The 18915-nt window shown below is 41.5% G+C and overlaps 1 protein-coding gene across 3 annotated transcripts in view; it reads left to right on the top strand.

The window, feature by feature from the left end:
- The window catches only part of LOC117762222 (cytoplasmic phosphatidylinositol transfer protein 1-like), a 76555-nt gene extending 58963 nt beyond the window's left edge, over positions 1 to 17592 (top strand). For 2 of the 3 annotated variants that reach the window (XM_034586754.1, XM_034586748.1), the window contains 7 exons: positions 1152 to 1240; positions 4599 to 4606; positions 5722 to 5793; positions 10134 to 10229; positions 11381 to 11536; positions 12044 to 12107; positions 13832 to 17592. In XM_034586754.1, the coding sequence (XP_034442645.1) occupies positions 1152 to 1240; positions 4599 to 4606; positions 5722 to 5793; positions 10134 to 10229; positions 11381 to 11536; positions 12044 to 12107; positions 13832 to 14187 (841 nt within the window). In that variant the 3' untranslated portion in view covers positions 14188 to 17592. Of the gene's footprint in view, positions 1 to 1151; positions 1241 to 4598; positions 4607 to 5721; positions 5794 to 10133; positions 10230 to 11380; positions 11537 to 12043; positions 12108 to 13382; positions 13523 to 13831 lie in introns of all 3 variants that reach the window. The other variant, XM_034586762.1, reaches the window with a different exon arrangement.
- Positions 17593 to 18915: the final 1323 nt, after the last annotated feature.

Below are 18915 nucleotides of genomic sequence, written 5' to 3'. Positions count from 1 at the left end.
AATGTCAAAAGAACATGTCCATTATGGTTCCAGAATTTATTCTTTTTTTCAGGGTTTCCGTGGGGTCGTTTAAAAAGTTTTTTAAAAAAAGTTTTGACCATAAAAAATCTTAAATATGTAAAAATATTACATAGGTCTTAAACAATTGTAGGTAGGTCTTCCGGTGCACTGTAAAATTTGTTTTTTCTCTCTCTTTTTTTAGTTCTTTTTCAACAATACAGATATTAGTAATAAAACTACTAGACCAACTGTCACCTGCACACGGTCAGAATTCTATCTCAGTACACTTGACTTGGCTGCGGGAAAGACTTTGGATACCCATAGTTTATGGGATAACATGGCGTTTCGAGGGTTATTCTCTACTCGGCTACTTCGCCTTATCTTCATCTATGTGGACAAGTGTGACTCCAGTATTCCTTCACTTCTGTTGTACTTGACATAGATCTTAAAATTCACTCATTATGGTCTTAAACAGTCTAACAGTCTTAAAATATTAAATTGAACCTGCAGAAAACATGTTTTCCAAATAACACTGGCACTGTCAAATCAATACAAAACGCAGCTAATGGATGGGGAAAGTGAAAAAGTACCACAAGCCTCTCCCTCATTACTGCCACTGAAGTGCCATTGAGCAAAGGCCTGAATTTGCAACCACTCGAGTGAGGCTGCTCAGTGGCCAACAGAGTAGTCTGTGGTTGAACTGCATGGGAAACTTCCAGGAGTGACTGTCCTGTATGTGACCAGGGTGTTGTTAACAAATGTCATCACTCTCAGCCAACACATCCAGAATGAATTGCATTTAGTACTGAGACAGACAAAATGTATGATTATAAGATTTGTGTCATGATGTTGGGTTTTGGTCTGCAGTTCGTGGAAGGTTTAAAAAAGCCTTAATGGATGCACAGTAGTAAACCCTATGTGATTGGGCTTCTGTATCATCTTCCCTGAATTAAAGCTTTTCGGAGCAGATTTCCTTTTACAACATCCCTCAGTTTCTATCCTCGAGCAGATTTCCTTTCACAAATGGAACAAGTTTTTGATGATTGCTGCGATAACGGAAGCAATTTCACCCTCCACCCCTGCTCTGCTACTTAATCCTCACAGTGTCTCTCCTCTCTTCTGTTTCTGCCCTCCTCAATGTGTCTCTGCAGTAAATTACCCACTTGGGCTCGAGCCGTGGTTCCCAAAATCTTCTACGTGACGGAGAAAGCATGGAATTACTACCCTTACACCATAACAGGTAATCTCGCCGAGTAAATGTGTTTCCCGGAAGGTCAACCAAATTTGTCTGATGCAGTTTTATGATCTCTATCTGACCAGTACTGTATTAGCCAGTACCACACACATACACGCTCACTCATATTATTGTTAAATCCAGTAAAGCCAAGTTCACACTGCATGACTTTCGAAGTTTTGTTGTGCAGTTCACACCACACAGCTTACTGTCTAGTAATTGAGAGTCTTGCAGTTGTTCAAACTACACGTCTGACTGGTGATGGGGGGGGGGGTCACACACAACATGATCTTACCGGAGCAGTTTTCAGCCATGGACTACGGAGGATGTCCGGAGAATTGGGTCCGGACTTTCACATATGAGCATTGCAGCGGGAGATTCTCCGCTCAGACGTGTTCACAACAGCACAGAAGTCTCTGAAGCTTTCAGCTGAGGGGTGGGGCAGCAGATGTCTAATTCCTGCTGCGGTGATCACGTGTTTTGGTTTACAGCACATCTACACAGTCCTTATCACCAGAGGCTCGCTTGACTTTGTCGTCGGTGACCTCTACACGTATGGCTCCTCTTTTTCATCCTGAGATATTTTTAGTTCTTTTTTTTTTTTTCTTTGTGCGTCCGTCCCATGTAACGTCATCAACACCCCCATACGCTCACTGTGAATTATGCAGAGGATGGTCTGCTGTGTTCTCACATGAGCTCCTCCGGACTTTCTGAGGAAGGTCCTGGGGCTCTCACTTGTGAGATTTGTGTTCACACATACAGCCCCTCCATAGCATGTCTGCTGGTTCTCAGGATGTCAGTGCATGTCTGAAAGCAGCTCAGGAGAAACCCCCGACTGGTCTCCAAACTACATTTATTCACGTAAACGCATGCGAGAGGAGGTGAAACGCTTTGGTGGACATCACAGTTCGAGCAACATTTTTCTGTCAGAACTAGGGTTGCAAAGGGGCGGAAAATTTCCGGTAAATTTCCGGAAACTTTCCGGAAAATTTCCATGGGAAGTTAAGCTCGGGAATTTTGGGAATTTTGAAAAAAAAAGAATTGCTGCAAATTAAACGCTGAGCAATAAAAACGTCATTCAAAACTCTATTTTAAAGATGTATGGAATGCAGCACATGCTGCACGTTGAATTTCAACCCTGCAATGTGCATTTCTCCATCACATGCACAGATAATTCCCAGCATCCTGCACACTACAGCAGGGCTATTGAGGCCACACTACTGCATTAGCCCAAGGACTAGTCAGGGAAGTTTTGATGATATTACTGGGGAAAATATATTAGCATGCTGATTGAGGATTGTTCATCTAGCCTATTTCTATTCATTTATCCATCAATTGTAAAATATTTTTAAAGACGATTCCAATTGTTTAGCTAACTATTTATATCTCTGGCATTGCATTAGTGTTTTTTACAAGCTTTTTTCTCATCTTATTCTACAGAACAATGCTATGTGCACTATCTCATGTGTGGAGACATTTCACCCCAGCCAATGTAGAAGGAAAGGCTGTGTACATTTGCAAATACTGTGCAAAGACCTGTTAAGAATGCCACAAAGATGCAGAAGCATATAGTCAAGTGCCCAAAGATTCCTCAGGGCTCAAATCAGCTTATGACAAAACAAAATGTTTATATTTATATCTGTATATGACAAGGTAAATACAGTTAGTATAAATTACCCACAAAATTACCAGTTTATTCCCGTTAATTCCCGTTAATTCCCGTATATTCCCGTTAATTCCCATGGAAAGTTTCCAACTTTGAATATTCCCGGAATTTTGCAACCCTAGTCAGAACCTGTCCGAGTCCGACAGACAGCTAACTGCATTCTGTTTATCCCGTCCCTTAGCCGACCTGATATAAAGCAGCACTGAATGTGTTACTCTGTCCCTCACACGCATGGTTATTGCTTCATTTACCCGATTACAAATGTAGGGGCACCACACCACTACATGTACCTTCACCACCTCCTCCCTGTCCTGCGCTCTGATAGGTTGGAGTTACCTAGAGTTACGCTGACTCAACTAGATTTTCCTGGTTGACGGTAAACAATTGGCGACTGCCGACCGAGCACCAATTGGGGGCTTTTGTCGGCGACTTGCAAAACTAGTTGCTGACTAGCAAGTCAGACTGAAAATGATGAAGTGTGAACTAGGCTTTAGCCGCTGTAACAGTAAGAGCCACGCTGTAACTAAAATGTTTCCCTGGTTCAGAAATTGAGCCTCAGACCTGTGTAAATTTGCGCTGCAGTCACATGAAGCAGAATACCTTTTTTATTAAAGGTCAGCTTCTCAATTGGTTTTCTCATTCACATAAAGTTGTCTTGTTAGTAAAAACATAATTTACAGCTCTCGCCATTTGCTATTTTTACTGGGTGTTGAAGGGAGTTGGGGAAGTGTGAAAACATAGTACGAGTTCTACAAGAGCCTTGAAAAGAAAAAAAGATCTGTTTTAAACAAGGTTGCTCCTCTCCACTCCCTTTTTAATATATTAAAGACGAACCTCCAGGAAAGTCTTTTTCTACCTACGTCCATGTACAACTTCAAACATGTGTTGCATAATTCAGGAAGCTCTGATGCTTAGTTTTCAGATACTTTGAAGGACATGTTAATGCCACATTAATGCTTAGAATGGACACAGGGATGATGACACAGGAACATTGGAACTAGGCAGTTTTATCAGCTTGTAAGCGAAAATGTAAATGTCAGGGACCTCTGAAGACAAACAGATTTTTCAATGAGTTCTCAACACAAGGGCTCTCAACACAAGCACACATTATTCAAATAGATCTCGTTTCGAACGCGATGATGACAAACTGATCACCCTTCATCTGCAGCTTTCTGTTTGTCACAGTGTCTGTTTGCCAGGGCCGTGCGACGTGAGAAAGCATGTTATTGACATGGCAACACGCTAAAGGCGACATGTATCTTTTACACGTTTACGTTTTTTTTTTCCGATGCACACCGACTCACTGTGAGGGCTGGACTGGAGTCAGCCTCACTTTGTAAACCCGCCAACGTTCCAGACCACTGGAATCAGGAGTGGGGTGATCAGAGCTGCAGTGGCCACCACATGTTTCTGTGATGCTCTAATGATGCTGATCTGAGGGAGAAGTGTTACAAGCAGAGGCACACAGATAAAAGAGAATTTCTTTTTGATGAGAGCAAATTAGAGAAAGCAGAGGAGAAAGCCACAGAGGAGGAGGAGGATGTGAGAGTCACGATTTTATGCAAACAGGTCCTACATGTCTCACACACTTGTTCTACGGTGTGGCCCCCTTGTTTCCTTTAATTCTAACCTTGTCTCTGTTGTGTTCTCTCTCTGCTCCGACCGGATGTCTGTGTCACCCTACGCCTCGGCCTGTAGAATATACTGTAAGTATCCTCTACATGTACACTATTTCACTGTTGTGCATTTGTGCTTCTATGAAAATTCATTTTGAGTTAGCTCTCTGTGGGATTGTCACTACGAGCGAACCCTTTCACATTACATATAGGCATTGCAAATATAACTCTAAAGGACCTCAGAAGTCATTCCTCTAAATGTCCCTGATTATTTTTTCATCAAGATTCATGAATTATTCTGTGGGAAATGTCAAAAAACAATTACAAAAAAAACTCCAGGGTTCACCACCTGATCAGGATCAGCACCACAATCTAAACATTTCTTCCTCAAACTATACAATACTTTTAACAGAGTTTTGTTGAAATCTGATCTGTAGTTTTTGTGTAATCTTGCTTTTTGTGTAATACACCAACCAACAGACAGGGGTAAAAACATGATCTCCTTGGTGGAGTTACAATAACTGTAATAATAATAATGATAATAAACTTATCTTGATACATTAATGATAGTGTTACATTTTTATTATTCACTGACTCCATTGAGAAGCTATAAGTTCTGTTTACAAAAGTGACTTTATGCAGTGTGCCGCTGTTTGTCTCCTTGAAGTGTAGCTGCAGGATTCCATGTCGGTAATGATCAATATAACTCTGTCTAGTCCTTAAACACACACACACGCACACACACACACACACACAAACACACACACACACACACACACACACACACACACACACACACACACACACACACACACAGACACACTGGTGGGTGTTGTCTTTGCTAATGAGCAGAACTGCCTTCGTGAGATGAGATTAACCCCAGCAAACACATGAAGCTTTAGCAGAACTAGCGGACACATTTTTTAAGACTAGGCTTAGCTGTAGGGCTTCTGTTGAGCAGAGTGAGAAATGTCAGTGACGTGAGTCATGCCGCTTTAGGGTGAGGGGATAAGTGGTGAACGAGGACAATGTTGTGAAAAGAGAAGAATGCTTAATATTGTCCCTGTTTATGTGTGACTCATGTCAAGAATAGTTGTTTTCAGCCAGTGTCGGCATTTGTCACTGTTTGACAAAGAGATAGAAATTGAAATACTGTCACAGCATGGTCGCTTTAAATACTTTGTTTCCTCATCTTTTATCCACAGTGCTCATTCCTGCCGAAGTTCTCCATCCACATAGAGACAAAATATGAAGATAATAAAGGATGCAACGACAATGTGAGTACACTGTGTGTGTGTGTGTGTGTGTGTGTGTGTGTGTGTGTGTGTGTGTGTGTGTGTGTGTGTGTGTGTGTGTGTGTGTGTGTGTGTGTGTGTGTGTGTGTGTGTGTGTGTGTGTCAGAGAGAGATAAAACTCAGGAGCCCTTCCCTAATACGCCCACTGATTTCCTGTCCACACATTCACATCTTTTTCTCCATTCCTTCTGTTCCCTTCCTTCCGTTCGTCATTCCGTTCTTCCTTCCCCTTTGAATCTTTTCTTTCTTTTTAAAAACATTTTTTTTTAAGTATTTTTGGGGCTTTTTATCATTTTATTTGGAGAGGACAGAGAGCAAGCTGTGAAGGGGGGCAGTGGGGGAAGACATCCAGCACAGGGCCTCGGGTCGGAATCAAACCTGGGCCGCTACGGGTGAGGCCCAGCCTCGGTGGGGCGGTAGCTCTACCAGGTGACCTATATGCTGCCCCATCTTTTCTTTCTTTAATGCTCACACAGTGACAAAACACCCTGAGCGGTACAGATGTATCTCTGCTAATATCCACAGCCTCCTTAAACTGTCAACTGTCAGCGAAACGCAAACAAATGCATACAAACACGCGCTTATGCGACACAAATGCGTCATCTTTCAGTTTTCATCTCTGAAGCGTGGTCACTGGAGGAGATTTCTGCTCTGGAAATTTAATAACAACGTCTCTGATCTGTCGCCTCGTCTTGTCAAACCAAAGAAGCATCAGTCTGAAACGTCACAACACGTTTAATGCACACTGACAGTCTGTCCATTTCTGTCTCCCTCTGCACTAAATGGGTCAATGTAAACTTCTCTGACATCAACGAGACACCAGAGCCGACCACAGCCTCCAATATACAACCGCTAACTTCCTGACAATCGGAAGCAAAATATGATTAAAATAATAATAAGATCGTGATCACCCCCGCTCTGTATTTCATGCAATTTGGCTGCTGCACACCACTCTGCCATATTTCTTCATCATCAGCCTTTTCATTTGATCTGCGCAATCTGGAGAGGGGAGTAAACTACAGAGAGAAAAACAGCAAGTAGAGAGCCACTGCCCAAACGGAGCTCGCTGTCCAACAAGTGGAGCACTTTTTGGCAGACTCTCAAGGATCATGTGTAGCTGGCATTGAGATCAGCATTGCGCTGATCGTGGACTATGGCTACAACAAGACTGCTTGTTATACAATACTCATTGACACACTTCTCCATTATGTTACTTGAAACTGTTTCTTTTTTAATGTTGTAAATACTTTTATTTTGTTGATGCGGTCAGTTACACGCGGCATCTATTGCACGTTTGTCCGTCCTGGGAGAGAGGGATCCCTCACATGTGGCTTTTTCCAAGGTTTCTACATTTTTTGGGGTCGTTTTTCCTCACTCTTGTTGAGGGTTAAGAACAGAGGATGTCGCACTTTGTTAAGCCCTATTAGACAAATTGTAATATGCGAATAAGGGCTATACAAATAAAATCTGATTGATTGATATGTCGGGATTGCATGTGAGGGTCTGAGTTGCCAAATGTGCCTGGAGGACGTTGCAGAGGGCTTGTTTTCCATCATATGTCTGCTATGTGACATGTTGTGCTTTCAATTGGCCTGTTTTGCTTTATATATATGTAATTCTGTACAAGAAGGAGAGGGGGCGGGCAGCAGTGCTCCGTTAAATTAAGAGATATGTGTGGGAGTCAGTTAACTAGTCACAGCCTGACTGATTCACTGACTGGAACAACGAGCTAATAACATGTATATGCATATGTATTTGTACATTTCTTCTCCTAGGGAACAAGAAACTGTAGTGCAGAAACAGCAAAGATGTGTTATGTCATGACAGTAATGTGCATTTGCGCTGCCAAAAAATCACACACTTGCACCAGTGAATTGCTCAGAAACACACACACACCAGTGTATACTCACTCATACACACATATTAAGCTTTAACGTGTCCTGAGGCATATGTTGCTCTACTGATCTCCGAGGATTTGTGAGCTACGAAGGCAGGATGAGGAGCATCTATTTACCTCTTTTCCTTTTGTCTTATTCTCTACTCTTTCACACTATTTATTATTTTCCTTTATATTCTGGTTAACTTGGCATAACCCTAGCCCCCAAAACAACTGTCACGTTGCCGTTCGAGTGCACCCTCCGGTCTGACCACCTGTGGAATTGACGTGTTTTCTTTTCTTCTCTTTTTTTAATCACATCTATTTTCCACTCTGTCACTCTGCCAGCCACTGTTAACATCATTAGGAAGCCTATAAATATCATTGGAAAAATCATTAAAGAATGTTTCCTGAGCTCTGACGCACGCAAAATAGCTTTGCACCTTTTATTTCCTCCTATTTCAATTTTGACTGTTATTAATGAAACAGACCAATAATCCTTCTAATGAATTTTTGCTCTCATCTAATTTTAAAAAGTGATGCAGACATCTCTTGTCCTCCTCCTCTCTGCATGCATTTCCATGTCTCCCTCCTTTTCTCCAACCCCCATCTCTTTTTCCTTGTTTTGCTCATCCATTTCTCCTCTCATCCATCTCTGCCTCTCTCCATCCCAGTCCCCGTCTCCTGTCGCTCGGCTGCTCTCATGCACGCTGACATATCGCCCTGTTTGTGCCAGCAGTGTTCATCCACAAAGACAGAATGTACTTACTGAGGGAAAGGAAAAGAAAAAAAAAATTGTTTATCTGCAAAGAGGGAAAGTTCACGTGCAGTTGAGTGGCAGAGCTCTAAAAATGATGGGAAGTCACATAATGGTAATGCGATAAATGATAAAAATGGAGGCTGCGTTCTAGTCAGGATGTTTATGTGAAATACTCGCAGAGAATAGAATGACACCCTGTAGAGTCACATAATTACTTCAACTACTCTCAATCAGCTGTCAGCTGCTGGAGACCGGCTCCTGCCTGCTGGGGAATTCGAATTTTGAGAAGCAAGAAAGAAAAAGTGGTCTTTCCGATGATGGCTGAACCCTTCAAATTAAAGCCAGGGTTGGTAATCCTGGAAAAGCTAGAAAGAGCAGCCTACAACAGATACATCCCACCTCCTCCTATTGGCTCTCTCATCAAAGTTACGCCCACATAAATGTGCACTGACTGACAGCTGTGACCCACTCGCTAACTTCTGGCTAACTTCAGCGGTGTCTGTCTCTCCGGCTTGTGAAGACTCTGGTCACGTGCAGGAGGAGAACGGGCGGGGTGCGTGCATTCACAATGAGATGTTGGGTCGTGTTTATTACAGACCTGCGAGGGCCACAGATGACTTTATTTATTGATGATGATTTGGACCTGAAGAGGATTTCACCAAAGAGACAAATAGGAGAGAAAAAGTGTCAATAGAAAAGCCTTCCCCTCTCTCACGCATTATTAATAAGATTAAATAGATAAAACTAGAACAGTCCCCTTTAATTCAATAAAGCAGCACTTTATTACACACACTCATAGATCTTTTGGGGGGATCAATGAATTATTCCCTGGGAAAATGTGGAAAGAAAATCTGGATCAGGATTACACCTAATACAGATCCAATTATTTTGTGCCCCAAAATTTCATAGGTTCTCCCGGACTCATACTACATCCTTCCACCAAGTTCCATGTAAATATTTGTAGTAATTTTTTGTGTAATCTAGTTTAGAACCAATCAACAAACAAATGGACGAGGTGAAAACATAACCTCCTCTGCCGAGGACAACATTAAGTCCTTAATATGTTAGAATAAAATGTAAAAAAACCACCTTGCTTAACAAGCTTTTTTTCCCACTTAGATCTCGGACTGTTGTGTATTTGTATCTGTTCAGATTTTTTTTTTATCACCACGTTTAATCTTCCAGTAACATGCCATTAGTTAAATTGAAAATAAATCTTTTAAATGAAGCACATGGCTTCTAACCTTCCACATCACATCAATTTCCCCTTCATCGATATGGCAGCTACTGTAGTGGGCCACTCTGGAGAGATAGGGTGTGAGTATGTGTGTGTGTGTACGTTCTTATAAATAGATTTCATACTATGAATGGATTAATTAATAGATGCAATAGCATATAAGTATATACACTCATACTGGATTTATTGCAGTCGAAGCTTTTACACTACTGTATATCATTTGGCACGGTAACCAACTGAAGACATGGGCATATAGCGCCTCCTAATGTTAGTGTAAATAATTACAGTATGTGTTTTCATAGCTGATGATGAGGATGGACTCTTAGTAACAATCACTATTAGTCACTAATAGTAACTTAAAGTACGTTTTCTCACTACATCTGATGATGTATCCCTGAAAGTGTGTTTTATGTGAGCGCTGGCAAACCGACTCTCTGTTTGGCCTTTAGATCTTCGACACCGAGCTGAAGGAGCAGGAGAGGGAGGTGTGCTCCGTCGACATCGCCTACGATGAGATCCCTGAGCGCTACTATAAAGACTCTGAGGTGAGCGTGTGTGCGTGTGTGTGTGTGTGTGTGTGTGCGTGTGTGGAAAGATGCTTGGTTATCTGTAGGGAGCTAACACCAGCAGAGAGGTGTCAGTAACAGGATTGTTGAATCTGTGAACGCAGTCCTGACACGATGTGATTGAAGAAACGGAATGATGTCCCTTCCTGTAATGTCATGGTCTTTCACATTTCTGTCTGTGTTATCCAGTGATGAAGTTCCTCTGTCTTTATTTATTTATTTTATTGCCATATTTCATGTATTGAGAGACAGAGACCATGTACACAGATATTTTCTGTAAACTGCTCAGATTAAACATAGGTCGAATATCCATTCTCTGACATAAAACCAATATGATATAATAATGATATATGACCAAATGATGAGAACATTATCATTGTTTATTTATCAACTGAAGTGAAAAAGAGAGTAAATGACACACTAGAAACAATTGAAAACTGAAATTTACAGACACGTAGTGCAAAGGTCCCTTGCTCTATTTGTTACCGTACAGTAACTGAATAAAGATCACCAGAAAAATGAATGCAATATTAAAGCAAAGGAAAAGAAAATTCCAGTCCACTCGGAAAGTTAAAAGGTTCTTCCTCAGCCCATATCCCCCCCCCTTCTACCAAGTTTCAATAAAATCATTTGAATAATATTGCGTAATCCTGTGAACAGACGGAACAGCAGCGAAAGCATAACCTCCCTGGCGGAGGTAATAATAGTGCACTTGTATTATTGCTGTTGAAGCCCAATCACTTGCTCTTATACAAACTTCAGGGGTCTTCAAAACCTCAGTGTTGCAGCTGCGCTCGCTTAATATGCCTCTCCCATCTCATCCAGCGTTCATCTGCAGTCTGAAAGCCTTTTCATACCTAAGAGTCTGTGAAGTGAGGGAGCTGGTAATTGTCTTCATAGCTGTTTGATAACAGATTGCCTCGGCTCTAATGAGCTTGGATAGAGACTCTCCGAGGACCAGAGGGGTAAATGCGAATGGTATTTAATAGTGGCGTTCAGTCATGCACCTAATTTTAGACAGTCCCTTAAGTCTGTCTCCACTGGGGTGTAGAAACATTGATGCCTGAAGGTTTGGGTTAATTATGGTAATATTAAATGTGTGTGTGTGCTTTCATGCTCCCGTGTTGCAGGACTTGCGATATTTCAAGTCGGAGAAGACGTCGCGGGGGATGCTGCAGGAGGGCTGGAGGGACACCCAGGATCCCATCATGTGCTCGTACAAACTGGTCACTGTCAAGTTTGAGGTCTGGGGTCTGCAGACACGAGTGGAGCAGTTTGTGCACAAGGTGAGAGAAACGCTGCATCGCTTTTTTTTGTCATATCTGAATTTTCCTTAAAATGACATAATATCCTTTATCCTGCTTTGCATGGCTGAGTTCATTTCTTTTGAGTTTACACATGATAACAGTGGGCAGCGTGGTGGTGCGGTGGTTAGCACTGACCCCTTTCTGTGTGGAGTTTGCATGTTCTGCCCGTGTTTCTGTGGGTTTCTCTTTGTACTACTGCTTCCGACCACATGCCAAAGTCATGCCGGTTGGAGTTAGGGTAATGGGAAACTCTAATTTGACCGAAGGTGTGAGTGTGAATGTTCTTTGTCCCTGTATGTTGGTCCTGCGATACACTGCCGACCTGTCCAGGGTTTAGCCCGCCTCTCGCCCTATCAGCTGGGATTGGCTCCAGCTCCCCCTGCGCCCCAGGATAAATCAAAGACGATGGATGGATGACATGACAACAGTCAAAAACAAGAAGCATAGAAGAGGACACATGAGTAACTGTTCATCTTTGTGTTACAGGTGGTTCGTGATGTGCTGCTGCTGGGACACAGACAGGCGTTTGCCTGGGTGGATGAGTGGATTGGTAAGACTGTCCAAACAGTAACTCACAGCTAATGGCCGATTTTAATCTTTCAGTTCAGTCAAGTTAAGTTAAACACTTGTTTAAATGTATTATTATTATTATTATTATTGGGAATTATTTCTTACATAAATGTTCACATACATCAATCATAAAACTGTACTTTATAACCCGTCTGCTACTGTTATATTACTGTAACTGTTTAATATTTAAATAGCTACGTAGCTTCACTGATTATTTAAATTGCTGTCGTGTGATTACTGTTTATTTACCAATCAGTGTGCAACTGTGCATGCAAAATCACTCCACCTGCATCTAAGTCCTGCAGCATGGATCCTGCTCTTGGTGTCGGCACTAACCCACTAACAACTAACCAACACTCTGTTCTAGTTTCCAGGCATGGCCAGTGTTTGTTTCAAATGTAACCTGCACGATACGAACAACTCTTACACCTCAACCTTTCATGTTTCATGATAGAGAAATTCATACATATCATTTAAATGTAGACACAGGGCTGATATTCATGTTGTTTTTGCACTATTTATCATATTCAATCATATTGAAGTTAAATACAATAGCAAAAAAACATGTGTGAATCAGACCTGTGTGTATGGTCCAAACCTCGCCAGCCAATTACATAAATAATTGGAAATGTACATCTGCAAAGAATATTAAAACATGAAAGCCTCTGTGTGTGTCTCTGAGAGGCTGTGTGCACAAAAGGCAGCTTTGGTTGCATCCACAAGTGGCTGCAACACATTTACTCACTATGCGCTGTCAAGTTTTTCCCAATAGCTGTCGGGCTCAACGATAACAAACCAATTATCTTTGTCATGAAACATCTTCCTCTCCTGTCGTCTCTGTAACCACTAACCCTTTTACCACAACACCCTACAACCTGGGTGCTTTTTGTGGCACTTCCTAAATCATCTCACCTGCGACATGATTTATTCTCTGGATTGTGACGAAACCTTGCTCTCTTGCACATCCAATGATCCAACCATCTTCTTCGGGTGATTTTTCTCAAACTCCGACCTCATCCCCTCCTTTCCTCCTGCTGTAAATTCTCGGAGTCATGGGAAGCTTAAACCTGGAAAGCTTGAACTTAAGCTCATCCATTAAAAAAAAACAACCTCTATATTCACCCACAGAATTCACATTTTGCTGCCTAATCCTCCTCCTCCCCCCCCCTAACCTGTCTCTCAACTGGAGTGCCATTGCAGAGTAGTTACCGACATTTCGAGCCTCGTTCCAACCACTTCCCCCCCCTTCTTCCAGATATGACTTTGGATGACGTGCGGGATTACGAGTGTCAAATGCATGAGAAAACCAACATTAAAGTTTGCCTTGAGCAGCAAGAGCGTTCCACAACAAACCCATCTTCACTGGATGACATACAGATCCATGACAAAGCAAGTGTATGTGTCTTTTTCATTGTTTCCTTACGCCATTGTCCCTCCTCTGTCTCATATTTTACTTGAGAGGATCTGAAAGAGTAACTTTGTCATGAAGATAACACAATGAAACATGACAAACAATAATACGTGTTCTCGGTTTTTGAATCTGTTTGATGCACTGACCATAATATGGGTCTTTCTGCGTATGCCTGTGACTGTAATAACGACGGACAGAAATCTTCAGTTCCAGCCTTTTTTTCTCTTTAATTGTCAAAGCCACTTTTCTTAATTCCCGCTCTCACTGTTTTAATCGATCTCTTTCCGATCCAGACATGACGATGGATGAGGTGAGAGAGTTTGAGCGCGCCATCCAGGAGGCCACCAATCAGAAGATCGGAATGTTTCCCCCGTCCATCTCAATCAGCGAGACATCCCTGTCCTCCTGCGCCCTCAACGGCCCTGCCAGCGCCCCCACCACACCCATGTGCACTGATGCGCCCGAGTCCCTCTCCGTCTCCAGGGACCGGCCGCGCAAAAAGTCTGCTCCAGAAACCCTGACCCTTCCAGACCCTGTCCCGAGTGACGTCCCTCAGGAATCTACTTTGAGCCCAGTACCCATTTCAAACCACCTCGAGTCCTCCACACCGCCCACCTCCAACTCCGATCTTGCGGAGATGGACAAATAGTCGAGGGAACTTGGGATGTCATACCCCTTGATTAACTAATTCCTAAAACCCCATTGTCTTAGTAGCCCAATGAAAATAGCCTAAACTCCAAACCCCAGTGCCCAGACATCCAAGTTTGCTAACCATATCCAACAAATTTCCATTACCCTGGACGTGCAGCAATCGCTCTAGAAGTCTTCATCAGTATCACTGACACCATCCAGGCAGCTGTAGGCTCAGCCTGACGTGGCTGACTTGCTCTTGCTCTGAGTCGAGTCCGCTACACGTCTCAGCTATTACAACAACCGCCGGTGATGTCGAATCAAAACAGAGAGCATCCATAATTGCTTCGGTTGAGCAGCAGGTCCTTATGTTATATGAATAAATTATTCTCATTGTTTCCTCAGTTATGTTTTCTTCAATCAGACGAGCTGATTGCTTTCAAGCTATTGAACTATCAAGTAGTTGCCTTAGCACCACAGAGCCAGGGGTGTTTATGAGTTTTGACATAATGTGCAAATGAATGACAAATATTAGCGAGTTAGGAATAAAATCAATGACACAACGTGGAGTAGCACAGTAGACCTAATATGTTAGACTAACACACACAGAGAACGAAAGCCAAGTGCCCTCATGAAACTACCACATGGAAGCTGTGTCCCGAGCGTGGATCAGATTTCATCCTTTCCCATCTCAGACTCCGAATATACGACAGATGCAAGATCCGTACAATCATAGAGTTTACGCCTCAGGTCTCCCTGACTCTACCTGACTCGCACTCCAAAGGCAGGGATATTACTGAACCTCTCTCTCCCTGCTTATTGCCAAACAGCCACATGTTATACCTCCACAGATCTTACATTAAAACAACTATTGTATGTACTATACCCACCTACTTAACCCTTAGATTGTTTACACATCAGAAACCTCGGAGCGTTCGCGTATTACAACTTTTTAGGTCAAGCTGTTGTTACATATGCACTCGTGGTTTTAGCATGACACTTAAATCGAGTTAGTTCAAGTTTATTACTGCATATATCTTACTCAAGTTGACTGAGAGGTCAGTATATATATATATATATATATATTAAAAAAAAACGTACAAGTCAAATGTTGCCTGATATTAATGCTGGAAATCTCATGTGACATAAATGTGATCCACTTTTATCAAATCAGAAAATTACTTTAATGTCACATGTAGGAACAAGGCCATCTTGAGGAGTGATTTCAAAGCAGTGACCGATCTTTGTGCACGGTGGAGGTAATGGGAACCCGAAGGTTGATTTGAGAAAAGGGGCACGTGCATCAAGCTGACTTGAGTATGTGCTTTAGCTGCATAGCATTAGCAGGAGTGCTGATACTTTTGCCGGGCCATCGCTGGCTGTGGCCGTAAAATGCGATTTTAAGAACGGGAACGTCATTTGCAGTGCCCTATTGTTTGGGCTGGGCAGTAAAGGAGAAACACGTACAGGGAAACAACAGGAAAGTCTTTCTTTGATGGAAAAAAACTCTTTCCATTCAACGATACAATTCCACGAAAGGCTTTTTATATGCTGCATGGAATGATCACAACATATATACATATAGAGTCAAGTATATGTGTGTATATACTGTAAATGGCTGGATTGGTACAGTACATTTGTCAATGCAACAGTATGAAAAAAGTGAATGCTAACTTTGGAAGCTCTGTACTAATTTTTGTATCATAGAAAAAAGCAGGTTTTGAGTGAAAAGTAAGCATGTCCAGAGAATAGTCTGCAGGCCTATACAAACTCCTTCAACTTAGTGCCTCTGCATGCAACAGTTTTATCGTCACCTCCATACTTGCAAACCAAAATCTCTTCTATATTTCATCTCTGGAGAAAACTTAAATTTTGTTGCATTTCTTTGCCTGTTTTCTATCTCAAAATTAACCTTGAATAAAAATAGGCTCCAGCCGCGCACACACACACGCACACACACACACACACACACACACTGAACTACAACACGATCAGATCAAATCATATCAAAACATCATCAGACTTTATTGTAACAGGGCTAACTTGATGTTACTTTTTGGTTTTGGGGAAACAAGTCAAACTATGTTCCCTGTTCATGCCCATTCCTTCTAACTTACACTCATTTTGCACTTTCCAGTCTTTGACACCTTATTAGACGAAGAAGGAACGTGTTGCATTACAGTCTTGTTGGGTTTGTCGGACCAAAGTCCTATAATACAGCCTAAAGTAACTTCGAAGTGAGCAGGTGAGAGAGAGTGGCCTCAGTGGTCTTGCCATAAAGATGTTGTTAATATTGTGTACAGTTTCTCACTCGCTTTTGTTAAAAAGAAGAATTCAATATAACAAACTGTAGCTATTTATCTGTAGCTGTAGCTTTTGTCTTTGCCTTTTGAGCATACAAATGTTATTGTACACCAGTCAATGGCCCGTCTGTATTGGTCTATAACGTATAGATCATACACACTGATGACTCAGTCTCTCTCCTGTCAGGAACACAGAGATCCAGGGATATGTGTGATCTCCCACGGGCTATTCAAGATAATGCAAGATATCCAATCGTGTAACATTAAGCTCTGCTCTGTTTAAAAGAGTAACATAGTAGGTATTGTAAATACAGCTGTCAATGACTTACGGAGTCGGTTTCTTACATTTAGTCTGTTGCATCGCTGATGATGTGAGATGAATGATAGAGGATATTATTTAGCGCGACATGAGTTAAAGCTTTGTTTTATCTAGGAGTGATGTGTCTGTATCTATGAAGTCAGTGTCCTTATCGAGGATAAGTTGACTCTCCTCCACCGAGTATCAAGGCTCCTCATTGTAGTGGCGTACTTTTGGCTCCGGTTGCTTTTCGGTGCCCCCTGCTGGGCAAAATTATTTGTACAAGTTGTAAAACCAATCGAAGCTTTTCTTTTTTCTTTAGTGGGGTGGCAGCTTTGATGTTTACTTGCCATATTGATTAAGAGGTGACTGGCTGTTTTCTTTTTGTTTGTAGTAAACCTGCTGTACTTTGATTTTGTGGTTGCTGTATTATATGAAGGAAAAATCTTAATTAGTTTATCTTTTCTTTTTTTTTGATAAAAGGACCAAGCTCTTCACTCCTCCTCCCCCTGATGCTGTTTGCATTCGGCCAGGCTGTTGTGCTGTCTTCTGATAACTGGGACCTGTCTCACCATCCAGGGTCACTGAGCTAGCTGGAGAACCGACACGGTTTTAGATCATCCAGCTTGCTTCATTAATCCTGTTTTGTGAAACAGCCTCCAGAAGTGCCATATTTGATCGGCTGCTGGAAGTCCCTCTCAGTTCTTCCTCTTCTACTATTATTGTATTTGGTATATTTTTACTGCCCTTTGAGGTTCATGCTTTGTTGTAATTATCGTTTAACTTTTTTTCTGAAATAGACAAATAAACTTTACTAGCTATTGCAACAGTGTGGTTTTTTCCTTGTTGATCTTCTCACCACATGTTTCATATAATCTCATGTGCACGTTTTATTTATGAAAACTGCAGCTGGCAACAGTATCTTGCTAAAGCATGATTGGCCCTGATGAAACCTGATCTTTTCCCCCTTTACCACCAACTGATGTTGATCTTCTGTCAATGTTGATGGGGGAAAATCCACCAATGATGCATTTGTGGACCATTTTTTCCAGATGTATTTTTTATTATTTCTCTGGATTACCGACTAAATTACCTATAGCATGCTGTTACAGCCAATGGTGATAGAAATATGGAGATATTTACTTATAAACATACTTATAAAAGTCCTCCGTTCCAAATGTTTATGAAAGAACCCTGTGTTTAAAATTCAAAGCAGTCATTTTGTAGCAGATTTAAGCCTCTTGGAGAGATATTATTGGATTTTTAATACTGATGCGTCACTATGGTGGTTGTATTTTAATAATGCAGGCTGCTGGCCATTGTGGAGCTAATTTAAATTACTTTTCACTGTTTGGTAGTTTATTATTGAACAAGACAAATAATTCATACAATACAAACCATATTTCAGAAACTGAGCATACACTTTTCAGCAAAGTAACAAGTTCTTAATCTGACAGATTAATGTAGTGGAGTAAGATGAATATTTTTCTCTCAAATCAAAAAACCCAGATAGAAGATGGACAACATGCTGCTCTATCGCTGCCACAGTGTTTACTAGTGTTAATTATTTCCCTCTCCACCTACATATAGTGCCAAGGTACTTTCTCTGGTGTGTTGTTGAGAGAACTTCTTGTAAACATAAAGGCAAGTTGAAATAAACACAGCACTCCTGCAACTAGAAGTTAGGAGATGCTCAAGATAATGATTTCATTAAAGAAAATTAAATATGCTATTCGGTAGATGAAATGATTTTATTAAATTCAGATAAGTTTCTCTCAAATTACACTCGATCAATGTGTTACAACGCTTCTCACATTTACTCTATAACTTTCACAGCAGCAAAATCACAACACTGATCCGGAGACCTTGTGATAGACTCAAAGGGGGCCCTCCTGTGGATATTGTGTTAACTGCAGCTGTAGTCACAGAGGAGGGCGAGGGGAAGACGTAAATTCCCTCACACGTCCTCAAATTTCATCCTTTGTCCCCAACCAATTCAATGCAACTCAGTACAATTATTGTAATAATATGACTGTATACAATGACAAATTCTTGATATTCATTACATTTTTTATGCAACTACAAAAGTGAGTCATGTGTTTTGCTTCCCCAGGCTCTTAAACGGTTCATTTAAAAAAATGTGAAG

This window comes from Hippoglossus hippoglossus, chromosome 1, assembly GCF_009819705.1.
Source record: "Hippoglossus hippoglossus isolate fHipHip1 chromosome 1, fHipHip1.pri, whole genome shotgun sequence".
In the NCBI taxonomy this organism is placed as follows: Eukaryota; Metazoa; Chordata; class Actinopteri; order Pleuronectiformes; family Pleuronectidae; genus Hippoglossus; species Hippoglossus hippoglossus.
Note: the sequence above shows the minus strand (reverse complement) of the source record. Positions and strands in the feature narration are given on the sequence as shown.